Consider the following 21,506-nt stretch of genomic DNA (forward strand, 5'->3'; position numbering starts at 1 on the left):
GAAACAAATTCCCTCTGGTCTGTGGGCTGCAGAAACAACATTAAATGCCCCATCTAGGCCTACTACAAAACATCTGCTCTTACTTTTCTCCCTTTCTCGCTGTCTGGAAGGTAACAATGTCGTGGGAAGCCACGGGCACTGAAGCTCTTCCCAGGATTTGGATGCTCTGGTCCCTGAAAGCAGAAAGAAAACAAAGATAGCTTGCAAAACATTTCTGATGAGAGGTTAGTACAGGCTTTGGTGTGACAATAACAACAGCCACGGAGTTCAGACAAAGGACAAACCAAAAAAAAAAAAAAAAAAAGCAAGAAAACCACAGTCTAAGTCCGCATACAGCATGTGACCTGAGTTTGGACTGCAGCTGTAGTTCCCTGCTGGATCATATGGAATTCCCCTCTTTGGTCACAGTGACTTAGAAAACTCACCCTATGGCATGCGACCAACACTTGGGGAGCTTGGTGCCCGTATTTGGGAAAAGCACAGTAAATTTCCTCATCACAGTACCAACATCACCTATTCTACTCTTTTATGAATGATGAAGAATACACTCCACAGAAGCCAACTGGCTGCAAAAATGTTAACTGACTTTGCCAAAACTAACTTAAGCCCAGGTTCCCTGAGGCATGAGCTTGTAAGTCAACTACTCAGAATACTCAAGTTTTCTGAGCCACAAGTCAATCAGAGAGAACTTTCTGCACACTTCTTGTGGCATTTCTCCTTTGTTTTCATGGATTTTTGCTTCCTTACTCAGCAACATAGATTGCAATGTTCGGGACAAAAAAAAATCTAGTGACATGTCACTTATCATCATGCAATACTCTAGGACACAAGCTGTCTCAGGACACAGAGTGGGAAAGACATCAAAGCAGAGCTGAGCCAGAATCCAGATACGATGGTACTGTGTACTGTTTGTCCCCTCCAAAATGCTTGCTGAAATTTGGCTTCCATTGCAGCCTTGTGGGCAGCTGGGAAATGTAAGAGGCGACGAGACTGTCAGAAGGGATGAATGCCTTCTTCTGAGAGCTCTCATCTTGGTCTCAAGGGAACAGGTTAGCTGTCATGAAAGCCTGTTGCTTTCAGAGCAGGGCTGCTTGCTGTGTCCTCCCTCCTCTGAACACATCTGTTTGCCAATTTGCTGCCATGAACAGAGGCGCTAGGAGATCCTTGCCCAGTGCAACCAGACATGACTGCTCAATTCCCCCTCCTTCAGAATCATGAGCCACATTAACCTCATGTCTTTGTAAATCACTCAGCTCAGAGATTCTGTTATAGCAACAGCAAAAAGGCACAAGACACTAGGCATCCCAATTGGTGTCCGTCTTAGTCTCATTTCTTGTTATTGTGGTAAGATACCCTAACAGAAGAACTGAAGGGGAAAGGAGTTTATTTGGCTCATGATTCCAGGTTATAGTCCATCCTTGTGGGGAAGACAAAGCAGCAGGAACCCAACCAAATCAGATAATCACATACCCACAATCAAGAGCAGAGAGCTATGATTTAATGCGTGCATAACAGACTAGTTTTGTCCACTCTTACGGATTACGGATCCCCATTCCTAGGGAATAATGCCACTCACGGTGGGCAGGTCCTCCCACCCCAGTTAATATAATCAAGAAAGTTCCCCAGTAATCCCATGATCCCATCATTGGGATTATCTTCCTGTATGATACTAAATTGTGTCATATTGACAGAGCTATCACAGGCTCCAAAGAGTGAGTGATTTATGAAGACTGATATAACAGCTTGGCATCCGTACAAATACTTGTCTATAATTTTGAGCATTCCTCACCTCTTGAGACTATAACCTTGTTTAAAGGTTTTACTTTGTGAGTGCAAGCCATATAATATTGACAATTTTATGCAGCTGTTAGTACAAGTTCTCTCACAGATCAATAAACTCATCATGACTGTGTAGTGACTGAGTGAATGAATGAATGAATGAATGAATGAAGTTGAACTGATTGGCTCAAAAAGAAAAGAGGGATTGTTGGGAAAAGTGTTTTGGAAGAAGGAAGGGAGAAGAGAGGGGCCAAAAGCAGTTGAAAATGTTCAAACTCAGCGTACACATGTATAAAATTGCCAAAGAGAAAAACTATTCAAATTTTAAAGTATAATTTTTATTTATTCTTTGAGAATTCTACCCATGTACAAAGTAAATTTTGATCATAGAAAAATGTTAAAAGATATAACAATGTCACTGTGAACTAAAAGAAACCGATGTTCTCTGGGACGGAAAGACTGATGGTTATAATCTCTATGAATGTGCATCATCCTCAGGACCACACTTCTCCAAGCCAGGCATCCTCACAGAGGGACCACGCCTCCAGCTGCTTTGCTGGTGCCCTGGCTGCTGGCTGTTTCCAGCTCAGCAGGTCTGGCACCAACCCAGTAAGGCTGCTCGTTTGTTCTGGGCCTGTTGCCAGGTGGAGCAGTCACGACTCTGCCTCAGACTGGCCCAGAGCTCTCCCGCAGGGACTCACTTTCTGCAGTGGAAGCAGTGCTTGGTGAGTTCAGCTTCTCACCAAAGCCCAGGCCTGTGTGGTCCCTGGAGCTTCGCAAGGCAAAGCACAGAACACCTTGCTGCTGACTCCTGGTGAGTCTGCAGAGCATCTGACCGGTTAGAGATGTTTCCTTGTCAAAAGCCAGGCTGTACTAGAGGTGCTAGGGCCCTGCATAGGCAGCATTGAGCCCTCTGTACATTTACAAAGAAGGTTCTCTCTGTCCCGTAACTCCAGAGGCTTAAAAAAAAAAATGTGGCCTTCTTCTCAACAGATGCCCCACTTTGATATTTGGTTCTACTTTGACCCTTGCTGGACTCCTTCCTTCCTTCCTTCCTTCCTTCCTTCCTTCCTTCCTTCCTTCCTTCCTTCCTTCCTTCCTTTTTCTTCCTTTTTAAAAACAAACAAACAAACAAACAAAAAAAAAAAACACTTGTTTTTTTAGAGAGAGTGTATGTGCGTGTGCGTGTGCGTGCGTGCGTGCGTGCGTGCGTGTGTGTGTGTGTGTGTGTGTGTGTGTGTGTGTGTGTGTGTATACCATGGTACATGTGTAGAAATCAGAGGACGACATGAAGGAATCAGTTCTTTCCTTCCACTTTTCGGGTTTCAGGAATTGAACTCCGTTTATCAGAATTGGCTTTCAGTTGTCAGGGCCCTTACCAGTGAACCATCTTGCCAGCCCACTCCCACATTTTCATTCTTCCATATCATTCCAGCCAGCTGCCCCAGAACCATTCTGCAAGTCTGTCCTGGGCTGAGTCAAGCACATCTTACTTTCTTACCCTGGCCCTCCCCTTAGTCGGGAGCCTGAAATATTACTGCGGACTTATTTCCACTCATCTCCCGTTCTTAAGTCGCACTGGCCTCTTAAAGCATATTTACACGTTATATGTCTTGTGATCCTAATCAGACAATAATCTCCAGGGGCTCCTCAGAGCCTAAGCGAAGTCCCCATGGCTGGCCCTAGCATTCAAAGTCTTCTGTGACCTGCCCCCTATATCCTCATCATGTCCCTCCTTCCATGACTTTTGCAAGTCTCAGGCCCCAACCTCCCAACTGAATAAATTCTACTGTTCTTCAACATGCAATTTTTCTCCACAGTTGTCCCTCCTGCAGCTAACTATGTACTCTGTATTTCTCTCAGGGATTCATTAGAGAGTGCTTTGCACCAGAAAAGTCTCCTCCCTCCTTCCAGACTGACTACACATAACCCCTCCTCCTTACCACACCTCAGCCAATCAGATAGCAGGAAGCAAGGTCCTGGGCGCCTTAATAGTGCCTGAGAAGCTGGACTTTCCCACTCCTTGGACCTCTGCCTAGCAGATTCCCAGCAGCACAGATGAAGAAGGAAAAAAAAAATCTGAGGCTAGGAGGAGGAAGCAGGCACCTTGAAGACAGCCAGGAAGTGGGACCAGGGTCACAAGACTTTGAAGTCCTGCAAGTCCCTTTGTCTGTGTAACTTTCATCAGGGGTGCATATCCGTTTCTGTTCTCCGGATTAGGAGAGGTGTTTATCTTGCTCTGCCTGGTTACAAGTGCCCCAGGGAAGAAACCTCGTGTTTTATGGACTATCACACTTTTCTGCTTTATTTTCTGATAACTTGCCGTGCTCTGGAAGTACTTTGTCTATTTATATTATTTATTTTACCATCCTCCTGGCCTCACTACAATGGGGACTATGGGGTTCAAAGATTTAACCAATTTGAGCTCTGTTTCACCAGTACCTAACCCACACCTGGGCATTTGTTAGACAAAAGACAAGCAGGAAGGCACAGGTGGGAGTGAAGGAGCTTGAGCAAGCTAATGTTTGCCTAGGGATAAATCCGGTCTGCACCCTACAACACCTAGGAAAGGCTCCACTGTGTGAGGGAAGAGCTACATTGCATTTATTCATTAGGATTATTATTCATGTTTGTTTGAGGGCTGACAGCCTTCCAAAAACCAGAGAGGAAAGAAATGCCAATAAAGACAAAGCCAAGCGGAACCATAAATTGTTAAAAATGCAAATAACTCTTTGACTAAGAAATTCTACTTCCAGGAAATTAGTCTACAGACATGGTCACATGAGTACTATTAGTTATTAGTGGTAACATTATCTGTTGTACTAAAAGATTACAAACAATGTAAATAGACAGCAAATGGAGATGTTGAATTAAATATATATATACAATGGATTATTACACAGACATAAGAATAAGGACATTCTCTATTAACATAGGACAAAAAACCCTAAGGTTCATATTGTTATTCGGAGTGTGAAACAATGTGCCTAAATGTGGCTCTTTGTGCAAAACTGGGAGGGAAGGATGCAATCTCCACTGAGTACCTACAAGGAATGATGGAAGGACAGAGAAAAAGGAACAATGGAAGCGAAGGGGAGGCACAGTCTGGGGACAAAGATAGGAAGGAGGCCTTTCTTAGTACAACATTTTACCTACATTCAAAGTTGAAATCATGAATGGCACCATTTAAGGGTGGGCTCACCTGAATGCCAGGGGGGATACTGTAGATGATCCGGATGGTCTTGCAATCCGGATGGCCAGGCAAGGAGTGCGGAATGAGGTGGTACTCCATCTTCCCTGGAGGCTGGGTGCCTGTCTTGACGCCATAAATGGTCTTACATGTTGGACACTGTAAACTCCCATCCTGAGGAGCCAAGTCCAGAACAGTCAGATTAGAAAGTTGCTTTGTTCATGGCCTTCCCCTCAGCCCCCCAGAGCACCAGAGACAATGTCTCAAGAGAGAAAACTCGACCAGTGGATAACAGACCTGAACCCTTACTAGCTACTTAAGCCATTTTGGCTTTCTCTAAGATAACAGGAAGAAAAATGATATGAATAGCCCATGTTCCATACTGAGGTCCATAGATGAGACACCTCTATCCTTGAGGGGAAGAGCTGACTAGAGCTGGAAGCCAACACAGGGAATTATGATTTAGCCAGCGCCCACACGGCTGGAACTCATGGTAATGGATCAAGAACAGCAATTTACCCATTGCTAAGCCCCAGACTCACCCAGGACAGGTGCTAAAACTAAAGATGTCTAGACCCCACATCAAGCCTACTGTGTCAGAACTGGAAACCTGAGAAGTGCAGGGGTTCAGAGTGGGACCTCTAGCCCTCTAGCGTAAAGCTGGAGTCTCAGCTCTGCCCTGTAGCCTTGGACAAGTTAACTTGTCTCTGTTTCCTTTTAAAACAAGAAATATCACCCTCCTCTTTTACTGGGATAATGAAAGTTAGGTGAGATGCATGGAGAAAGTGTTCAACATGTCATATCTAAATGATATTAGTGTGTTGCTTATGGTATCTGTGGAGAGACAAATACTTGGGCCCTGTGTTGGAAAAGAACCAAACTGGCTTTAGGAAAATGGTTCTTAAAAAATGAAAATGGTTCTTAAAAACATTTATAAATTGGCTTTACCTGGGAAGGAAATGAGAGCCCCTTTAGGGAACGGGAACTGGAGAACATACAGACTTAAGGACTTGCCACCAGCGAGGAAATCACTGGAATTCCAGTGAAGTCTCAAATCTCCCCAGTTTTCCCTACTGGTTTGAATCAGAATTCTTCCCCAAGGCTCATGGATTAAAGTCTTGGCTGCCTCCTGAGGAGATTTTGTAGAGAGACTGAATAATGAGGACCGGAACCTCACTGGTAGATTAAGCTACTGACATAGTGACCTGAAGGCAGCCAAGAACTGTGAAGGGCAGGAAGAAAAGGACAAGACAGAGGAAGAGGTGCAGGGCTTGCCCTCAGTGATGTACTTCCTTCAATCACACCTCACATGCTTGCTACCATGGTTTGCCTCATCATAAGCACACAGCAAAGAAGTCTGTCAACCACAGACTAACGTCCTGAAGTGAAGAGTCAAAAACAAACACAAACAAAAAACAAAACCAAATCAGTCTTTCCTTTTTCTTTCTATCGTCTCCCCATGCATTACATCATAGCCACAAAGACTGATGGGAATATGGACTGCAGATGGAGACAGTAATATATAAGCTATATAGTCTCCCGGCAGGACCAGGTGAAGTGTCACCAGGTAGGGCAGACAAAAGCCCTCAAGAGATCCCAGATAGCAAAGGTAATTCTCAGGTTCGAAGAAAAGGAAAGTGGGGGGTGGGGGGTGGGGGGTGGGAAGAAAGCATGCACAGGCAGCAAGCATGTGTGTAGAATGTGATACGTGTGTAGAATGTGATGGGCCTGGCAGACACGGCAGGTCTTTGGGCAGGAGATGAAATCCTCTCAGGGCTATTCAGGCACGATTCCATTCATGCTTGGTTCCTTTTAAATAACAGTTCGCATTCCTGGTCACTGCTTTCTACAACCTCACTCCTGCTTGCTGCTCTAGCCTTAACTGGCTTCAAGACCTGGGGCGAGTGAGCCCATTCTCTCTCATGCTTTTCTTCAATGCACTTAAGAGAAGAGAAATGCGTCAGTACCGCTGAAAGGGAGAACAAAGCACAGTGGCTTGGGAAACGTGCTCGCAGCCCTACAGATAGAAATATGGAGTTACCGGGCGGTTTTGAAGAGAGTCATACAAAAGGAAAGGTACGTGTTAAGACGCCTGAAGACCGCCCTCCCCCATAAAACCTCTAAAAAGGTAAGACTCTGATGAAATATTTCAGCCCTGGGCTACGAAAGAACATGGAATCTTTCACCAAGTCTGAGACATCAGGGAAAGTGTCAAGGTTAGCAAGTCAGCCTTACTGGTTATATAAAGACAAAAGCAGGGGAATGAGAGCCATAGCCAAAAGGAGATATCATTTTGAATAATAGCAGTCATAACACTCTGAGGTAGCCATTGGTCTAGAAGAATGGCACAGATGGGAAGCAGCTTGTATACGAGCCTGAAGACTAGAAGTGGTGGCATGCACAGCTAGAGAGATGGAGACAGGAAGATCCCGTGTGCTTGATGGCCAGCTGCCCCAGTCTAATTGGTGAGCAATGAGACACCATTGTCTCAAAAGAGGTAGGCAATGTTCTAGAGCTGGCGCTAGAGGTTGTCCTCCAACCAGCCTCCTCATCCAAATGCACTTACACAAACATGAATACACACACAAAAGTTGTCCTCCAGTCTCCTCGTACACGTGCACATGCACAAACATGAGCATGCACACACATACGTGCACACACACACACACACTGTGTGGGCAGCAGCCACAGCTTCATATCTATATTTGACCTGAGAAGTAAAATCTTGAAAAGGTTGAGGGTCATTCAGCTCATAAGCCAAGACTTCAATTCAGGTGTGCTTCCTGCCATGCCTCCTCCTCTCTTCCCCGCTACACAAGACATGAGCAGCAACCCCCAAATCCAGACATGGTCTTGGGCAAGAAGTTCAGAAATATTTGGTTTCAAAGTTAGCTGGGTTCAGAGACATGAGTAGTGGTCAAACCCACAGAGAAGGAGGGTATGGGTGGTTCCAGACACAGACAAGAATGCGAGTCAGTGTCTTTAGAAAGCACAGATAATGAGGAGGGAAAGTGTCACTTAGGGATACAGACAGATTTCTGAAACCAGCTGTGACCGAGGGGCATCACCTTATGTCAGTTAATGAAGAGAAGCCTTGTCTCATCCAACAATGGATGCTAAGGCACGGATTATCAAGGACGTTAACAATGTCTTTCCAGGGACAATCAAAGGTGTTTTGACTGTCCAGAGAAGGTGGATCTCAACTTGAAACATTGGCATGAAGAATAAAAGCTCTTGGGAACCTATGTACTGCATCATGCATAAATAATCTCTCATCATTATGATGAAAGCCTTCTCTGAGGGGGACCCAGTTCACTCAGTGATGAGCCATTTCCCTCAGAACCTTCATGGACAAAGCTCACCTCTGCTAGACCACCTGGTATAGCCAAACCAGAAATGAGGGGAAGCTTAACCCAAAGGGGAAGGGGAAGGCAGATTTTACAATGTGGGATCTAATTAGCCTTGAAAACAGCACACATGTTTGTTACTGCTGCCCGGGATGAAGGTTAATCTTGATTGTCAACCAGCTCCATTCTATTGGCTGAAGCCCTGACTGAATAAACAGGAGAATCTGAGCTGAGAGCGCCAGCACCCATCCCTCTCTGCCCCCTAACTATGGGTAGATATGACTGCCCCTAACTATGGGTAGATATGACTGCCCCTAACTATGGGTAGATATGACTGCCCCTAACTATGGTCTAGATATGACTGCCCCTAACTATAGATAGATATGACTGCCCCTAACTATGGATAGATATGACTGCCCCTAACTATGGGTAGACATGGCCAGCTACTTCACCTACCCATCACGCCTTCTGCCCCCTAACTATGGATAGATATGACTGCCCCTAACTATGGGTAGACATGGCCAGCTACTTCACCTACCCATCATGCCTTCACCACAGTAAGTTCTCTCAAATTGGGAACCAAAACAACGCCTTCCTTCTTTAAGTCACCTCTGAAGTATTTTGTCATAGTGGTCAGTAAAGTAGCAAATATACTTGGAGTGTCTGTTACAAGTTCCAACCACGTGTGGGAGAACAAGGACACTAGGGAACCAGTCATGACCTCACACTGCTCACCCTCATGGCTGACACTGACCTTGTTCCCATTGTTGTACATGGCCACCAGGCAATAGATGTGGTAGATGTGCCCACACCTGGACAGCTTTCCCACCAGGTCAGGCTTGACTGTAGGCTGTGGGCCCTTGTAGCCAGAGGGTGCTGTGAGACGCTCCATACAGATGGTACAATCCTGGCAAATGAAGAATAGACAGGCATCAACTGTCACTCAGCCCAGGGAGGCACCAGAAAAGTAGCTCACTGTCTTCTAGAAATTTCACAAATCAAGGGTGCTGTGTTTAGGGAAGGGGGAATTCTAAATATAGTGTTGTCTTGATTTACACAGCAGACAAATTCCTCAAATAATTCCCATACACGAATACATGCTAACTTGGACTCATTAACTACATTATAATGATTTCCAGTGGCTTGTCAACAGATACCGTGATAATCTCATGTTGCACTTTGTAGAGGTACTGAACTTCACATGTATTAGAAGGGCCTTATATCTAAATAAATCTATGGCCTATTTCTCAACATCGGCACTACTGATGTGGTAGGGTGATTCTTTGCTATGGATACTATTCTGGGCCTTATAGAGTGCTCAGAAGTTTTTACAGTTTCTACCTACTAGATGTTAGTAGCACACTCCCTAATCAGTCACCAGAACCCACACAAGGCCACATGCTCCCTCAGGGACAAATCACTTCAGCTGAGAATCACTGGTCCATATTAAATCCATTCTAAAGGGAGTTCACATGACTTGGCACACTGTTTTACTTAAGCTCAGACAGGCATGGAAAGGTAGCTTAGAATCACTTAGAATTCTGCTAAATAGGGCAAGTTAAACCGTTAACTGCAGCTCAAAACCTTAAATTTTGAAGTGAACATCAGCCAAATCCGCTCTGTGCCAGCCAGAACTTAGAAAACAGTACCTGCCACATCCTGCAGAATGTGGGGACACAGGACACGCACTTGGGGATGGAGAAAGTGACCTCTGCCCCACAGCCCCTGAACTCACCTCTTCTGGTGGGTGTCGGACCTTCTGCAGATACTTCTTTAGAACTTCCTCTGGGGTTTTACCTGTGGGGACAAGAGAGTCACTAGGTCACCGAGGCAGAGGAGATGGGATCAAGTAACCTTGCCATTCTAGGTACTTCAGAGAGGAGAGGGTGAGAGACTAGTTCAAAGAGAAAAGGATCAGGGAGACAGCTGAGTCAGTTTGAATGCTTGCCTTGCAAGAATGAAGACCTAAGCTGATCCCTGGAAACCTGGGTAATGGAGCAGGCTTGTAACTCCAGAGATAGGGAGTTGAAGTCAGCCAGATATCAGGGGTTTGCTGACAGCCACTCTAGACTAAGTGGTAAGCCCCAAGCAAGTAAGAGACCCTGTTTTGTTGTTGTTGTTTTTATTGACTAGTTATTTATTTGTTTATCTATTTATTTATTTATTTCTCTATTTATTTTTATTAGATATCTTCTTTATTTGCATTTCAAATGCTATCCCGAAAGTTCCCTATACCCTCCCCCTGCCCTGCTCCTCTTCTCACCCCCCTCCCACTTCTTGGCCCTGTTTTTAAGCAAAACAGCAACAACAACAACAACATACCCAAGAAATGATACCTAAGAAATGATACTTAAGGCTGAACTTTGGTCTTGTGTGCAGGCATGCATGCAAGTACACACAAGCACACATGCATACATGTGCACACACAGGAGAAAAGGAGGTCAAATTATTTTGCACCAGTTTAAGGAGCATGAATGAGAGCAGAGGTTGTCCCAGCTCGGTCAAAGTGGCTCAAGGAAGGATGAGATGCCCCTGCCTGCCTTGACCTCTTCCTGCCCACTCTCTGACACGTCTGCCTGTTTTAGCAAATCTGCATTTTTAACTGAGATAAATTGAGTTTCTCTTCCTGATAATCAAAGAGCCTAGGTTTGCCCATTTGATCCCTGGAGAAGAAAGAAATGAAAACTCTTGGCACTGCTCTACAACCACCAGTCAGATGGGCTGCATTTCTTTTACAAACTCGTAAAGGCCTATCTTAAGTTTTGTAACGTGGGGTCACAGTCAAATTATTTTTTATGGGAAAGCAGGAAGTTGTGACCCCCAGATTCAGGACAGTCCTTCCTGGCTTCAGCTCCTTCTGTTGCTGCCAGCAGACACAGCCCAGCAGTGGGGAGAGGAGTAAGACTCCAGGAGCCATGCTGAGAGCCATGGGGAGTAAGGGTCTTCAGGAGCCAGGCCCTCAGGACACAAGCTAAACTGAAGGCAGAGGGTAGGATCGCAGATAAAGAGCCACAGAGCAAGGAGAGCCAGGAAACCTTGGGCCATTCCTCTAGCTTTTCCCATCTGTTTTCTTACCCATTAAATAGGGAAGATTGGTAGTACCTACAAAATGGGTGCTTTGACCACTAACGAGCTGATGGATTCACAGCCCGGTAGCAGTTTGCCAGAGAGATGGTGTGTGCTATTAATAGTGCCAGAACCAGGGCAGAAATGTAAAGCCCTGTTCTGACTTATTGGACTAAGAACGGGCATGTGAGTTCACTGAAGCAGAGAAATTGAAATGAACTGGGAAAGTAGGACAGGGAGTTGAGAAAGTTTAGTGGACAAAAGCCAAAAGCGGAGAGGCAAGACCTTCTCTCCCACTGCCCCATTTCTCTCTCTCTCTCTCTCTCTCTCTCTCTCTCTCTCTCTCTCTCTCTCTCTCTCTCTCTCTCTCTCTCTCTCTCTCTCTCTCTCTCTCTCCCTAAAAAAGGGAAAAAAAAAAGGAAAAAAAGGGGCTTCTGTTAATTGAGAGCCCATTGCCTTTTGCCAGGTCCTGGGCCAAGTGTTACACACAGCCATTCTGACTGAAACTTCACAGGAAGTTTATATGACGAAGACTAAGACTTAAGAGAGCAGATCACTTCATAACCAACAGTGGCAAGCAGGATGGCCAACCCAGAGTTCCCGAGGTCAAGGAAGACACCCTTTCTCTTCAGAGCTGGATTATGGATAGGTACACAGTGATTTGTGAAGGAAGGTTCGTAGAGCCAAAGATCAGAGGCTCCAGAGGGACATGAAACAGTGGCTCTTTCTCAATTGTCATAGGCACATTCCAGCACACACCTGCTGGTTGCAGGCATCACAAAGGCAGGAAGGCACAATTTCCACCCAACTTGCTCCTGACAAATGTCGGACTAGATGGAATGTTTCTGCTCTGACACCAAAGTTACGTTTCTCTTCTAACTTACAACACTTAATATTTTCATGCTATGTTTCTGTGTCTCCAGATAGTTCTTTCTGACCCAGACACAACCTTCTTTGGTAAACTCATCATAGTCTACTTGCCCGACCTGCTTAGTAGATGTGGAACTGACAGCCCAGGGGGCTAAGCCATGGCTTTGACCTTGGTGCAGGTAGAGCCAGGGCTGGAGGCCCAGTTTTTTCACTCCAGGCATCTAATCAGAAGAATAGGCCTGTACCTTTCTTGGCCTGCTTTTTGGTGGTCTTGCGGCTTGTGTTCGAGACCCCTGGGATGGATTTTATCTCACTCTTGCTGACAGGGGGCGGGTGGAGGACCAGCTTTGGTGGGCGAGTGAGGCACACAGGCAATCCCGCTGCACTCATGAGGATCCCCGTGATTCCTGGAAGGGGCAGGGCAGGGGTGAGGAAGGGCTGAAGAATGCGCTCCCAAGATTCCCCACACACCCCCTCCCGCTCATCCATTCCCCTCTCTAGCAGACAGTACTCATAATTCATACATTCTCTATGCACACATATGCAGTCGCATGCTTGGGCGTGTCGGTGGGCAAATGCCAGAAGTCAACATTTTTTGCAAGTTGTTCTTCAGAAGCCAACCACCTCACTTAAAACAAATTATTAATTACGTGTGCTTTTGTTCTAACCCCCCATTCTCTTATCTCCCTCTCCTTTTAGGAACAAGTTACTGTTCTGCATTCACGTCTTTTTGTTTTGGGACCCACTAATTTTGTCCAGGGACTTCTGTGTGACCATGGGTGTAAAACTATCCATGAGCACAGCATAATCGAAGGCAACAACTCTCCCCTCCTTCAGAATCTACCAGTGGGCACTAGTTCAACAGGGATGTGCAGGATGCTCTGAGGCCCTCCCCAGCCCCTGCCTGACCAATGGCAAGCCATTATTATGTAGGCCAAGTGTAGGCAGCCACAGCTAGTGTAAGATCATGACTGAAATGTCTATGTTCTACTGAGGAGGTAGAACTGACAGCCCTTCTCCCTATCCTCCACATCTTATATTCCTCTCACCCCCTCCTCTGAGATGTTCCTGAACCTTAGAGGGGATGGTCACTTTGATTTGTGAGTCAGGGTATCATGGACCTGGACCTCACCAGGAAACTGGTAGTCAGCAAACCCAGGGACCTGCCTATCTCTGCCTCTCAGGCAACGAGATTATATGCCTGTCATTACTCTTTCCATTTTAAAACAAAAAGAACAGGGATTCTGGGCTAGAATGTTTGTCCTCATGCTTGCCGGTCAAACACTTTGTTAGATGAGCTGTCTCTCAAGACCGCTGGTATGCTCGGCATTTAGCACCACCGGCTGAGCTTTCCCGTTCAGCTCCTAAGATCTCATTTTCTTCTGTTAGCATCCAAATTCTCCCCTCTTTATAAATATGTGTTCACTAGTCTGTCTATGATTCTAAGTTTTCAGCCTAAGTCAGTCAAACCCAGGTTAGTGAGCTCTTACCTGCCAAGGCAGGATTAACAGGACTGGACCCATTCAAGTTTTTCACAGGCACAGTGGGAACCCTGTGGAAGGAACGGGCAGGTGTATTATGGCTCTGACAAATGGAACAAAATAAACCTACCGAAGTGCAGTGGGTTCTTGACAGATCAGTGGGAGGTGAGAGGTTCAAACTGAACTCAGCTCCTGACACCATCCACTCAGAACCTGAGAATGAAGAATGGGCCCAGGATGACCTCGGTCAAAGCAATGAGTTCCCAGCTCTGCACTGTCTGCCAATTCCTCCACCTCAACCTTCTTAGCCTTCTACCAGCCTCTTCCCATCATTGTTTTACCCTTGTTCTTGCTGGTCCTCACCCCTGCCTGCCTATGCACCTTAAGAAAAACGTTGTTTCCTCTCCCTAAGATGTTCTTCTAGGACACTGCCCATTTCCGCTTACATTCCCTCAGTACTGGCTAAAACACAGATCTTCAGCCAGGATCAGAGTTAGATCCCTATCCCCAAATCCACGCACCACAGGAATCCATATCACCCCACCCCCATGTTCCTCAGAGAGCAGAGATGTTGCAATCCCTGGTCCAGCATTTGGAAACCACTGCCTGAACAGCTGTCACTTCTCCTTGTCCCAGAAACTTATAAACACAGCGGAGTCTCCTCGCTGACCTCCCCAGCTCTGGAGAGGAGCCCACACAGCTGCCTGGGAAAGGCGAGGCCGCCCAAGGCGAAGGCACTGAAGGTGAAAATACAAGACACACAGAGATGGGACTTGAGCCATTCCCCTCTGCCACCCAGGCTTCCACAGCTGGCTTGGAGAAGCCAGTGGGCCTGGCGATAGATGGATGCCTTTGGGAGCCAGGAAGCCTGAGAATCCAGCTGGGGTAGGGCTGTGTCGGGAAGTCAGAAGGAAGAAAGCAATATTTATTTACTTGTCTATTTGAGAAGAACTCATTGAACCCGACTTTGGGACAATCATGCTTAATGCTGGAGACACAGCTGTGAGCAGGACACCCCATGGGGCTTCCTCTATGGCCTATAATTCACAGGGTTCGTATCTGGCTGGGGGTAATCCTAACTCTTCAACAACCGATAAACCTACTCAGTCCTCCCAGGACTCTAGGTAAGAAGTGGTACAGTCAATCTCACTGCATAAGTAACAAAACTGGGGCACACAAGAGGTTACGCCAACTAGACCAAGATTGCAAAAGGAGTCCAACACGCACTATCTGGCTCCGGAGTCCTTTTACTGCGCCTCCCATGATTCCGCGCTCTGCATTGCCCCATGCTGTAATGCACGAAGGCACCATCAGGACAGAAGAGCGGCCTGATGGTCAAGTCTCTCTGTCACAGCACACAGGTCCAGTAGGATGAGCTTCCTCTGTTGCCTTTCCATAGAGACAGAAGCAGTGAAGCTCATAAAAGCATGTGATTCTATGTATCGGGCCAAACCTAAAGCTACTTTTCTTTTCCAACTGCCGCCTGAATAAAGCAAGACCGGATGTGGGGAGGGGAAAGCTGACTTGAAAATAAAAGCCACTAGACCAAGGAAAGGGGAACGGCCTTGATTCCTGGTTCTGTAAACGATCAAGCACTGCAAATAACATGAAGTCGTCCAACTGCTTGAGCCTCAGGGATCTGGGGTTAGAATGTGTCGCCTTGGCACCTTTGAAAGGTGAGTCAGAAGCCCTGGATCCCTTCTAGGACAGATTCACCTCTCCACTCTACCTGAAGAGGCTAAAAGAGAATGCCTCCTGTGGTATGTCCCCTGGCTGCCACCAGGGGACAGCACGTGCCGCACAGCCCCAGCACCTGCCTCCTTTCACCATCTCCAGGGCCCCCACCACAGCTGATAAAAAACTGTGATCTGAGTGACAAAGGCCACCTTTGTTTCCACAAACCTGACTGGCAGGTTTCCACACACACACACACTCTCTGGTCAACAGGAAGTACTTTAATCCTCAGAGCAGCCCGGGGATTGTGGCATGTGGGGGCATCGTGGGGGCGTCTAGAGAGAGAGATAGGGGAAGCCTGTTTGTGGAACCCTTGAACACTCAGGAAGACTTTGGGATCAACCTGTTGGGCCAACCTTCCTCTGTGTGTCTGGAGAGGGGCAACCTGGTCCCTGGTGTGTGGGCAGCAGTGGGGCTCAGTGAAAGGCAGGGCTGTGTGCTTTACCAAACACCAACAGCAAACATGGAGAAGAAATGGAAAGTGACTGTCCGCATCTGTACACTGCCTGCTTTGCCTTTGGCAGCTCTGACCAGCTCTTCTGTATTCTGTGATCACATCTGCCTGCCTTTGCCCCAGCTGTAAACAAGGTCCGATAAATATCTGTTCCCTTGTGGTTCCTGTGAAGGTGTAGGATCTAGGTCAAATAGTTGGTAAACAGCTGAGCCTTGTGCAAATTTGGGCAACTGTTTACACTCTTATTTTCCAATTGTCGAAGGACTTGATTTCTGCCACTTCCTGCTTTAATAATCCAGTTTTCTCACATTCTTGAGCACAGGGTATCAGGTATAAAAGGCAGAGTTGAAAGCCTAGCAGTACTGGAGGCTGTGAGTAGGCAGCACCTGCCTGCCCTTCCCCCATGGTTCCCGATTAAAAGGAAAACCCCAGAAAACCTGTCCTCTGCCCTAGGGCCTCAGCTATCTGAGCCCAAACCCCTCCTTCTGTGAAGCAGCGATCCAATAGCAAGCCTTCTTCTCACATCTTCCAAGCAACCGAGCCAAAGCCCTTGGACCTAATCATGCACTGGCCAATCGGAAGGCAGCCCTTCCCCCATCCGCTTGGGCTGTTCCCAGTTATGGAGAATCCAAGTTTTTATTTTTTGATAAAGTAAAACTGAGAGGAACTGACACAGTAAAGAGAAGGGGCCTAAATAGGGCGTGTGTGTGTGTGTGTGTGTGTGTGTGTGTGTGTGTGTGTGTTATCCCTGCAGACCCCATGCCGAGAAGGCTAGTGTTTTCTGAGTTATTCGCCAACCCAGGAAGCCTCATGAAGGACAATAGCCTTGTCTCTAAGGCAACCAGCAACCATGCCTAGCTGGAGGTACTGAAGCCTGGACTCTGAGGGGAGAGGGGTGACTGCTGCCCCTCACCGACCTTCCCACCCCCTTTAAGAACCTCCTGCTTGTGTCTGAATAATTTGCTCTATCTTTTGTACGCTGCCAATACTTTCTCTTCATCCCACATTGCCTGCCATCCTTGATCTTCCTTTTTTTTCCCTTTCCTGTGGGAAAGTTGCTTGAAGAGGTCATGGGCAGAGGGGATGGGGACGGGACTGTGTAATGACAGAAGGTTGATGGCAGTGCCAGACAAAGAGGATAACACACGCTCATTAGTGGCCAAGAAAAGCAGCAAGGGAAGATGGCAATGGGAATGCAGGAGGTGGAAAAAAGGTGAGAAGAAAGGGCTGGAAGACAGAGAGAGGTGGGAGGGGCCCCTTTCAGAAAAACAGTGCAGAAGCAATTCATTTCTATGACCCTTTCGAAACTGCTGCCTGGACTCCTCTCACTTCTCCAGCTTGGCCGGGGAACAAACAAAAGAAATGAAGCTTGCTGAGTTCCTCACACTCATTGTAGTTCAAGGTAATCTGGGGGTATCTGTCTCCATGATGGCATGGGGTTAGTGGGGCATTTGTCAAGGGGACAGAAATGATGTGTAAATTGGATTGGCTCAGCTTAGCCTTGGGTTCACCAACACAAGGGTATAGTCATTAGATCATCATCATCATCATCATCATCATCATCATCATCACCATCAGCAGCTAATACCCATTGGACTCGGTGCAGTCTCTGAACTGAAGGCTTCATTTAACTCACGTGACAACCCTAGCACTGAAGTTCTATTATAATGTCACTCAACAGCTAAGAACACCAAAGACAGAGGAAACAAAACTTATTCCGAGCAGCACAGCAAGGAACTGGGTTCAAGTTCAACAGTCAGGGGGTCCCCTACGTACACTGTGCCTCCTCCTATGCACTGGCAATCACCCTGGAACTCTGCTAGAGCACCCAGCACTCTGCTGCAACCCCGTGTAAAGAGGCAGGGTGGCAGCAGGATCCTGGCGCCTCCCCCACCCCCATCCTGCACTTCCCCACGGAGGAACTCATGACCATCCCGTGCCGCTGGCTGGCATTACAAGCTGCCTTCACCGTCACTGAGGCTTTATAGCCAAAACAAGGACAGAACAGTACACGAAAGCTTGTGTTCCAGCTTCTCTCCACTAAGAGACGATATCTCTCAAGCAAAGTGCCCATGCTTAAAATACATCAGCAAAAGAAATGGGCAGACATGGGCAAGCCCAACCTCTATCCATGGAGGGTTTCACAGTGATTCCATGAGCAGGTTCTGTAAACTTTGGATTATCATTTGACATACAAGGACACTGACCCTTGCAAAGATCCTGGGGCTCACACAAGTGAGAGGCAGAAAGAGAGGCTGTTCCAGCCCAGTTCAACTTCGGTTCAACAGTGTATCTTTCATTTCCTGTCCCTATGCTAAGACTCTGTTTGGAGACTCAGCTAAGTGTCTATAGTATTGCCTTAGGGCAGCCTGGATTTTCAGTCTAGGGACTCATTCCAGCTCTAAAGCCTTTTCAACCATCCGTGACACAGCAGCAGGGTCAGGCCTCTGGAGGTAAAAGGAAGGCTGCTGGGTATGATTGAAAGACACAAAGACAGCATGGGAGGCAAAGGCTGAGTGCAGGGAGCTGGGCATTCCCGTTTGCTGGATGAGGGAGATAGAGAACATAAGAAACACCAATGGCACTTCTAACAGCACTAGCGTCTCATGAGAATGCCACGATGGGCCAGGAAAGAAGCAATCATTGCTTGGCGCCTATTGTACTGAGGTAAAGGGGAAAGAGGATTACAAGGCCATACTCCTACAATGTATTTGATTTTATCTGTGAAATGGGACAGTGTCACCAGAGTCACTATAAATGAAGTGATAACACTGTCAAACCAGAACACAGTGAGCTGGACTAAAGTTGCCTAAGTCTTTCTACCACAATCATCTGTGCCCCTCACTGGGACTGGACAATGATGAAGTCAGAGCTCCATGGGTGAATCTGGTTTCAGACCATGTGGCCAATGAGAAGTAAGACCCCAGCTAGATCCAGACCTCTTGGATCCCTAATATGAAAGACCTCCTTGTCCATACCATACCATGCTGGCTTCTACCTGCCAGGGCAGCTCAGCCTGAGAAGACTAAACATGCCTGTCTTGGCAAGTCCCTCTTGCTGTCTGACCCAGAAGTGAGTCACACGCTATCACTGAGGTGCGTTAGTGCTCTGTCACAGCCAAGGAAACACCTACCCGGAGGCGATCAGCACCCGGGACTGGGCAATAGCCAGTCGCTGCAGATTAGACCGATTCAAGGTGGCCAATGCCGCCCTTCCGGTCTTCCTGTTGCCTCCTTGTGGGCTGGCAGGGGAGCCTACAGTCGCCCCAGCTGGTGCATTAGAGACTTGTCCCCTGATGGCCTTCCCTGGGCCCCGGATGGTGCCAGTGGGGTCTAGTGGCTTTGCTCCAGGGCCAGGTGGCTGGGGCAGCTTGCCCACTCCAGAGAGGGCCATGTTCTTTCGTGCTGCTGGAGGCTGAAGAGGCCCAGTGCCCCCATGGACCACAGCAGCCTTGACACTCATCACCAAAACACACTGTGGGCAGGAGCAAGGTGGTGCAGGGGAGGACGTCGCCGGTCCAGGACTGACTGGCCAGGACTGCGTCTTTGGCATAGTGCCTGCGACCATGGGGTAGATGAGGTCTAGTCGTCGTCGGACACGGCGTTGGCGTTGGGTCTGCCTGTTGATCTGGCCCATGGTGCTGAAGTCTATTATGTAGCTGAAGCCAATGGAGGTGAGGTCGATCCATGGATGCTGCTTCTCATAGGCATGCTGGATGGTGATGCCGACTTCCATGTCATAGGGAGTCCAGGAACCGTTGTCATTCTCCCATTCCCACACCACACCCTTGCCAGGGGCTGAGGATGGGTCGTAGTAGTTTCGTCGAACTGGACGGAGGGTCCCTGTCAAAGTCAGACAGAGAAAGCGTTAGAGCCTGTATAGAATCCCACTGATTTGTATTAGATTCACAGGTAAACATAACAGGAGACCTACTGTGTGGCAGGCCCTAGGCTGCCTAGTAGTGTGTCAGTTTTGAATAAGGCTTATTCAGAGAAGCATACAAACAATCCAGAGTAGAAGTAGAAGAAACCACATGGAGGGCAGGGCAAGCATTGCCAAACCACAGAATGCACCTCCAAGTTTGGGGTCCAGGCACATTGTTTTTCAGACAAATCAATTCACTCCACAGCTAATACAGAATACCTCAGTCAATAGTTGTTGGCTCCCCGCTGGGAGCTTTTGCAAACAAACGAACAAACAAACAAACAAATACATACAAACACTAAAGGCGATTCATTTATTCAATCAATGAATATGAATTCACACATGCCAGGATTTCTCAGGAATGGCTGATAATTCTCACTTGAGAGAGAAATGCCTTCATACATAGAGCTGCTCATAGGCCATCTCTGTTCCTGTAAATATGACTGTACCCAGGGCTATGGAAGAAAAGAACACAGAGCCTTGGAAGTCTAGAAGAAAGGGGGACAACTTTGTTTCCATCTAGAAGGCCAGAGGCTGTGGCAATGAAGCTCACCATGACTCTTTCAAAGCACATTAAAGAGAAGGAAGAATGGGTTGGTGATTGACTCCTTGGGTAAAGAAACTTAATTCTAAGCCCGAGGGCCTGAATTTGGTCCCCAGGACCCACACGGTGGAAGGAGACAACCCATTCCCAAAGGTTTTCCTCTAACCTCCAAACACATGCCATGGCCCAACCCACTCGCCCCTGTCCTGCTAAAACAAATAAATGCTAAAAAAAAAAAAAACAAAAAAAAACCCAACAACTAATAAATAAATTTAAAAAAAGACAAAGATGTGTTATTAGGAGATGGGGCATCTTCTTGAGAAAACTTTCACCCGTTTCCCAGAATTAAGCCTTTTATCAGCAAGAATAACATTCTCAATGGTCACAAGAACCATTTAATAATTATCTAAGATTTTCTTCCAAGAAACTCAACTCTTCTAAAGATAGCATCCTCTTCATTTGATGGTCTCTCTGTGGGTTTGGAAGAGCCAGGGTGATTACAAGTTAATAGGACTGCACAGATGACCCAGCGGGACAGCTAGACAACTGGCCTACAGAGTCAGATTCTCTGCCTCTTTTTTCCTCTCCCCTCCCTAATTCCAAATTCTGTCTCCAATCAAGACTCATTTCACAGCATCAACATCAAGACTCAAGACTGAAGAGGGCTCTGAGATGCTGGGGTAGGGGAGCGGTCCCTGTATCTGCCAACTTAGGCTTCATCTGAGGAAGTGGTGGGAAAAGGCTCCCCTTTCCTGGCCTCTGACCCAACCCCTCCTCCCACCCAGAAGGAGACACCATGACTGGGACAGAATCCCATTCAAGGGGGAAAGAAAGGAACAATGGTTATTCAGGCCTTTGCCAGGGTCATAACCCACTCCCCACCCCATCTCCAAGCCCCTTAATGACCCAAAACATCAACATTCAGAGAAGCAGAACAATCCTCTATTCAGTGCCAGGACCTCTGCTGGGGGCCCTTGGGTATCAGGATGGGAGGGGGGTGTTCCCTGGTTAGCCTCCATTTCCTTCCTTATCAGCAGGTCAGCTTTCTGGGGAACAAAGCACAGGGTCCTTAAGGAGCTTCCATTGCTTCCTGCTGTGGGAGGAAGTCTCCTTTCCT

General features: G+C 47.1%; 1 protein-coding gene across 1 annotated transcript in view; it reads right to left on the reverse strand.

The window, feature by feature from the left end:
* The window catches only part of Dtx4 (deltex E3 ubiquitin ligase 4), a 33,237-nt gene that overhangs the window by 4,598 nt on the left and 7,133 nt on the right, over positions 1-21,506 (reverse strand). The window contains exons 2-8 of the mRNA XM_021194690.2: positions 19,055-19,763; positions 13,743-13,804; positions 12,498-12,659; positions 10,052-10,113; positions 9,071-9,223; positions 4,982-5,143; positions 84-173 (exon numbers count right to left, since the gene is read on the reverse strand). Of these exons, the coding sequence (XP_021050349.1) occupies positions 84-173; positions 4,982-5,143; positions 9,071-9,223; positions 10,052-10,113; positions 12,498-12,659; positions 13,743-13,804; positions 19,055-19,763 (1,400 nt within the window). The remainder of the gene's footprint in view (positions 1-83; positions 174-4,981; positions 5,144-9,070; positions 9,224-10,051; positions 10,114-12,497; positions 12,660-13,742; positions 13,805-19,054; positions 19,764-21,506) is intronic.

This window comes from Mus pahari, chromosome 1 (assembly GCF_900095145.1).
Source record: "Mus pahari chromosome 1, PAHARI_EIJ_v1.1, whole genome shotgun sequence".
In the NCBI taxonomy this organism is placed as follows: Eukaryota; Metazoa; Chordata; class Mammalia; order Rodentia; family Muridae; genus Mus; species Mus pahari.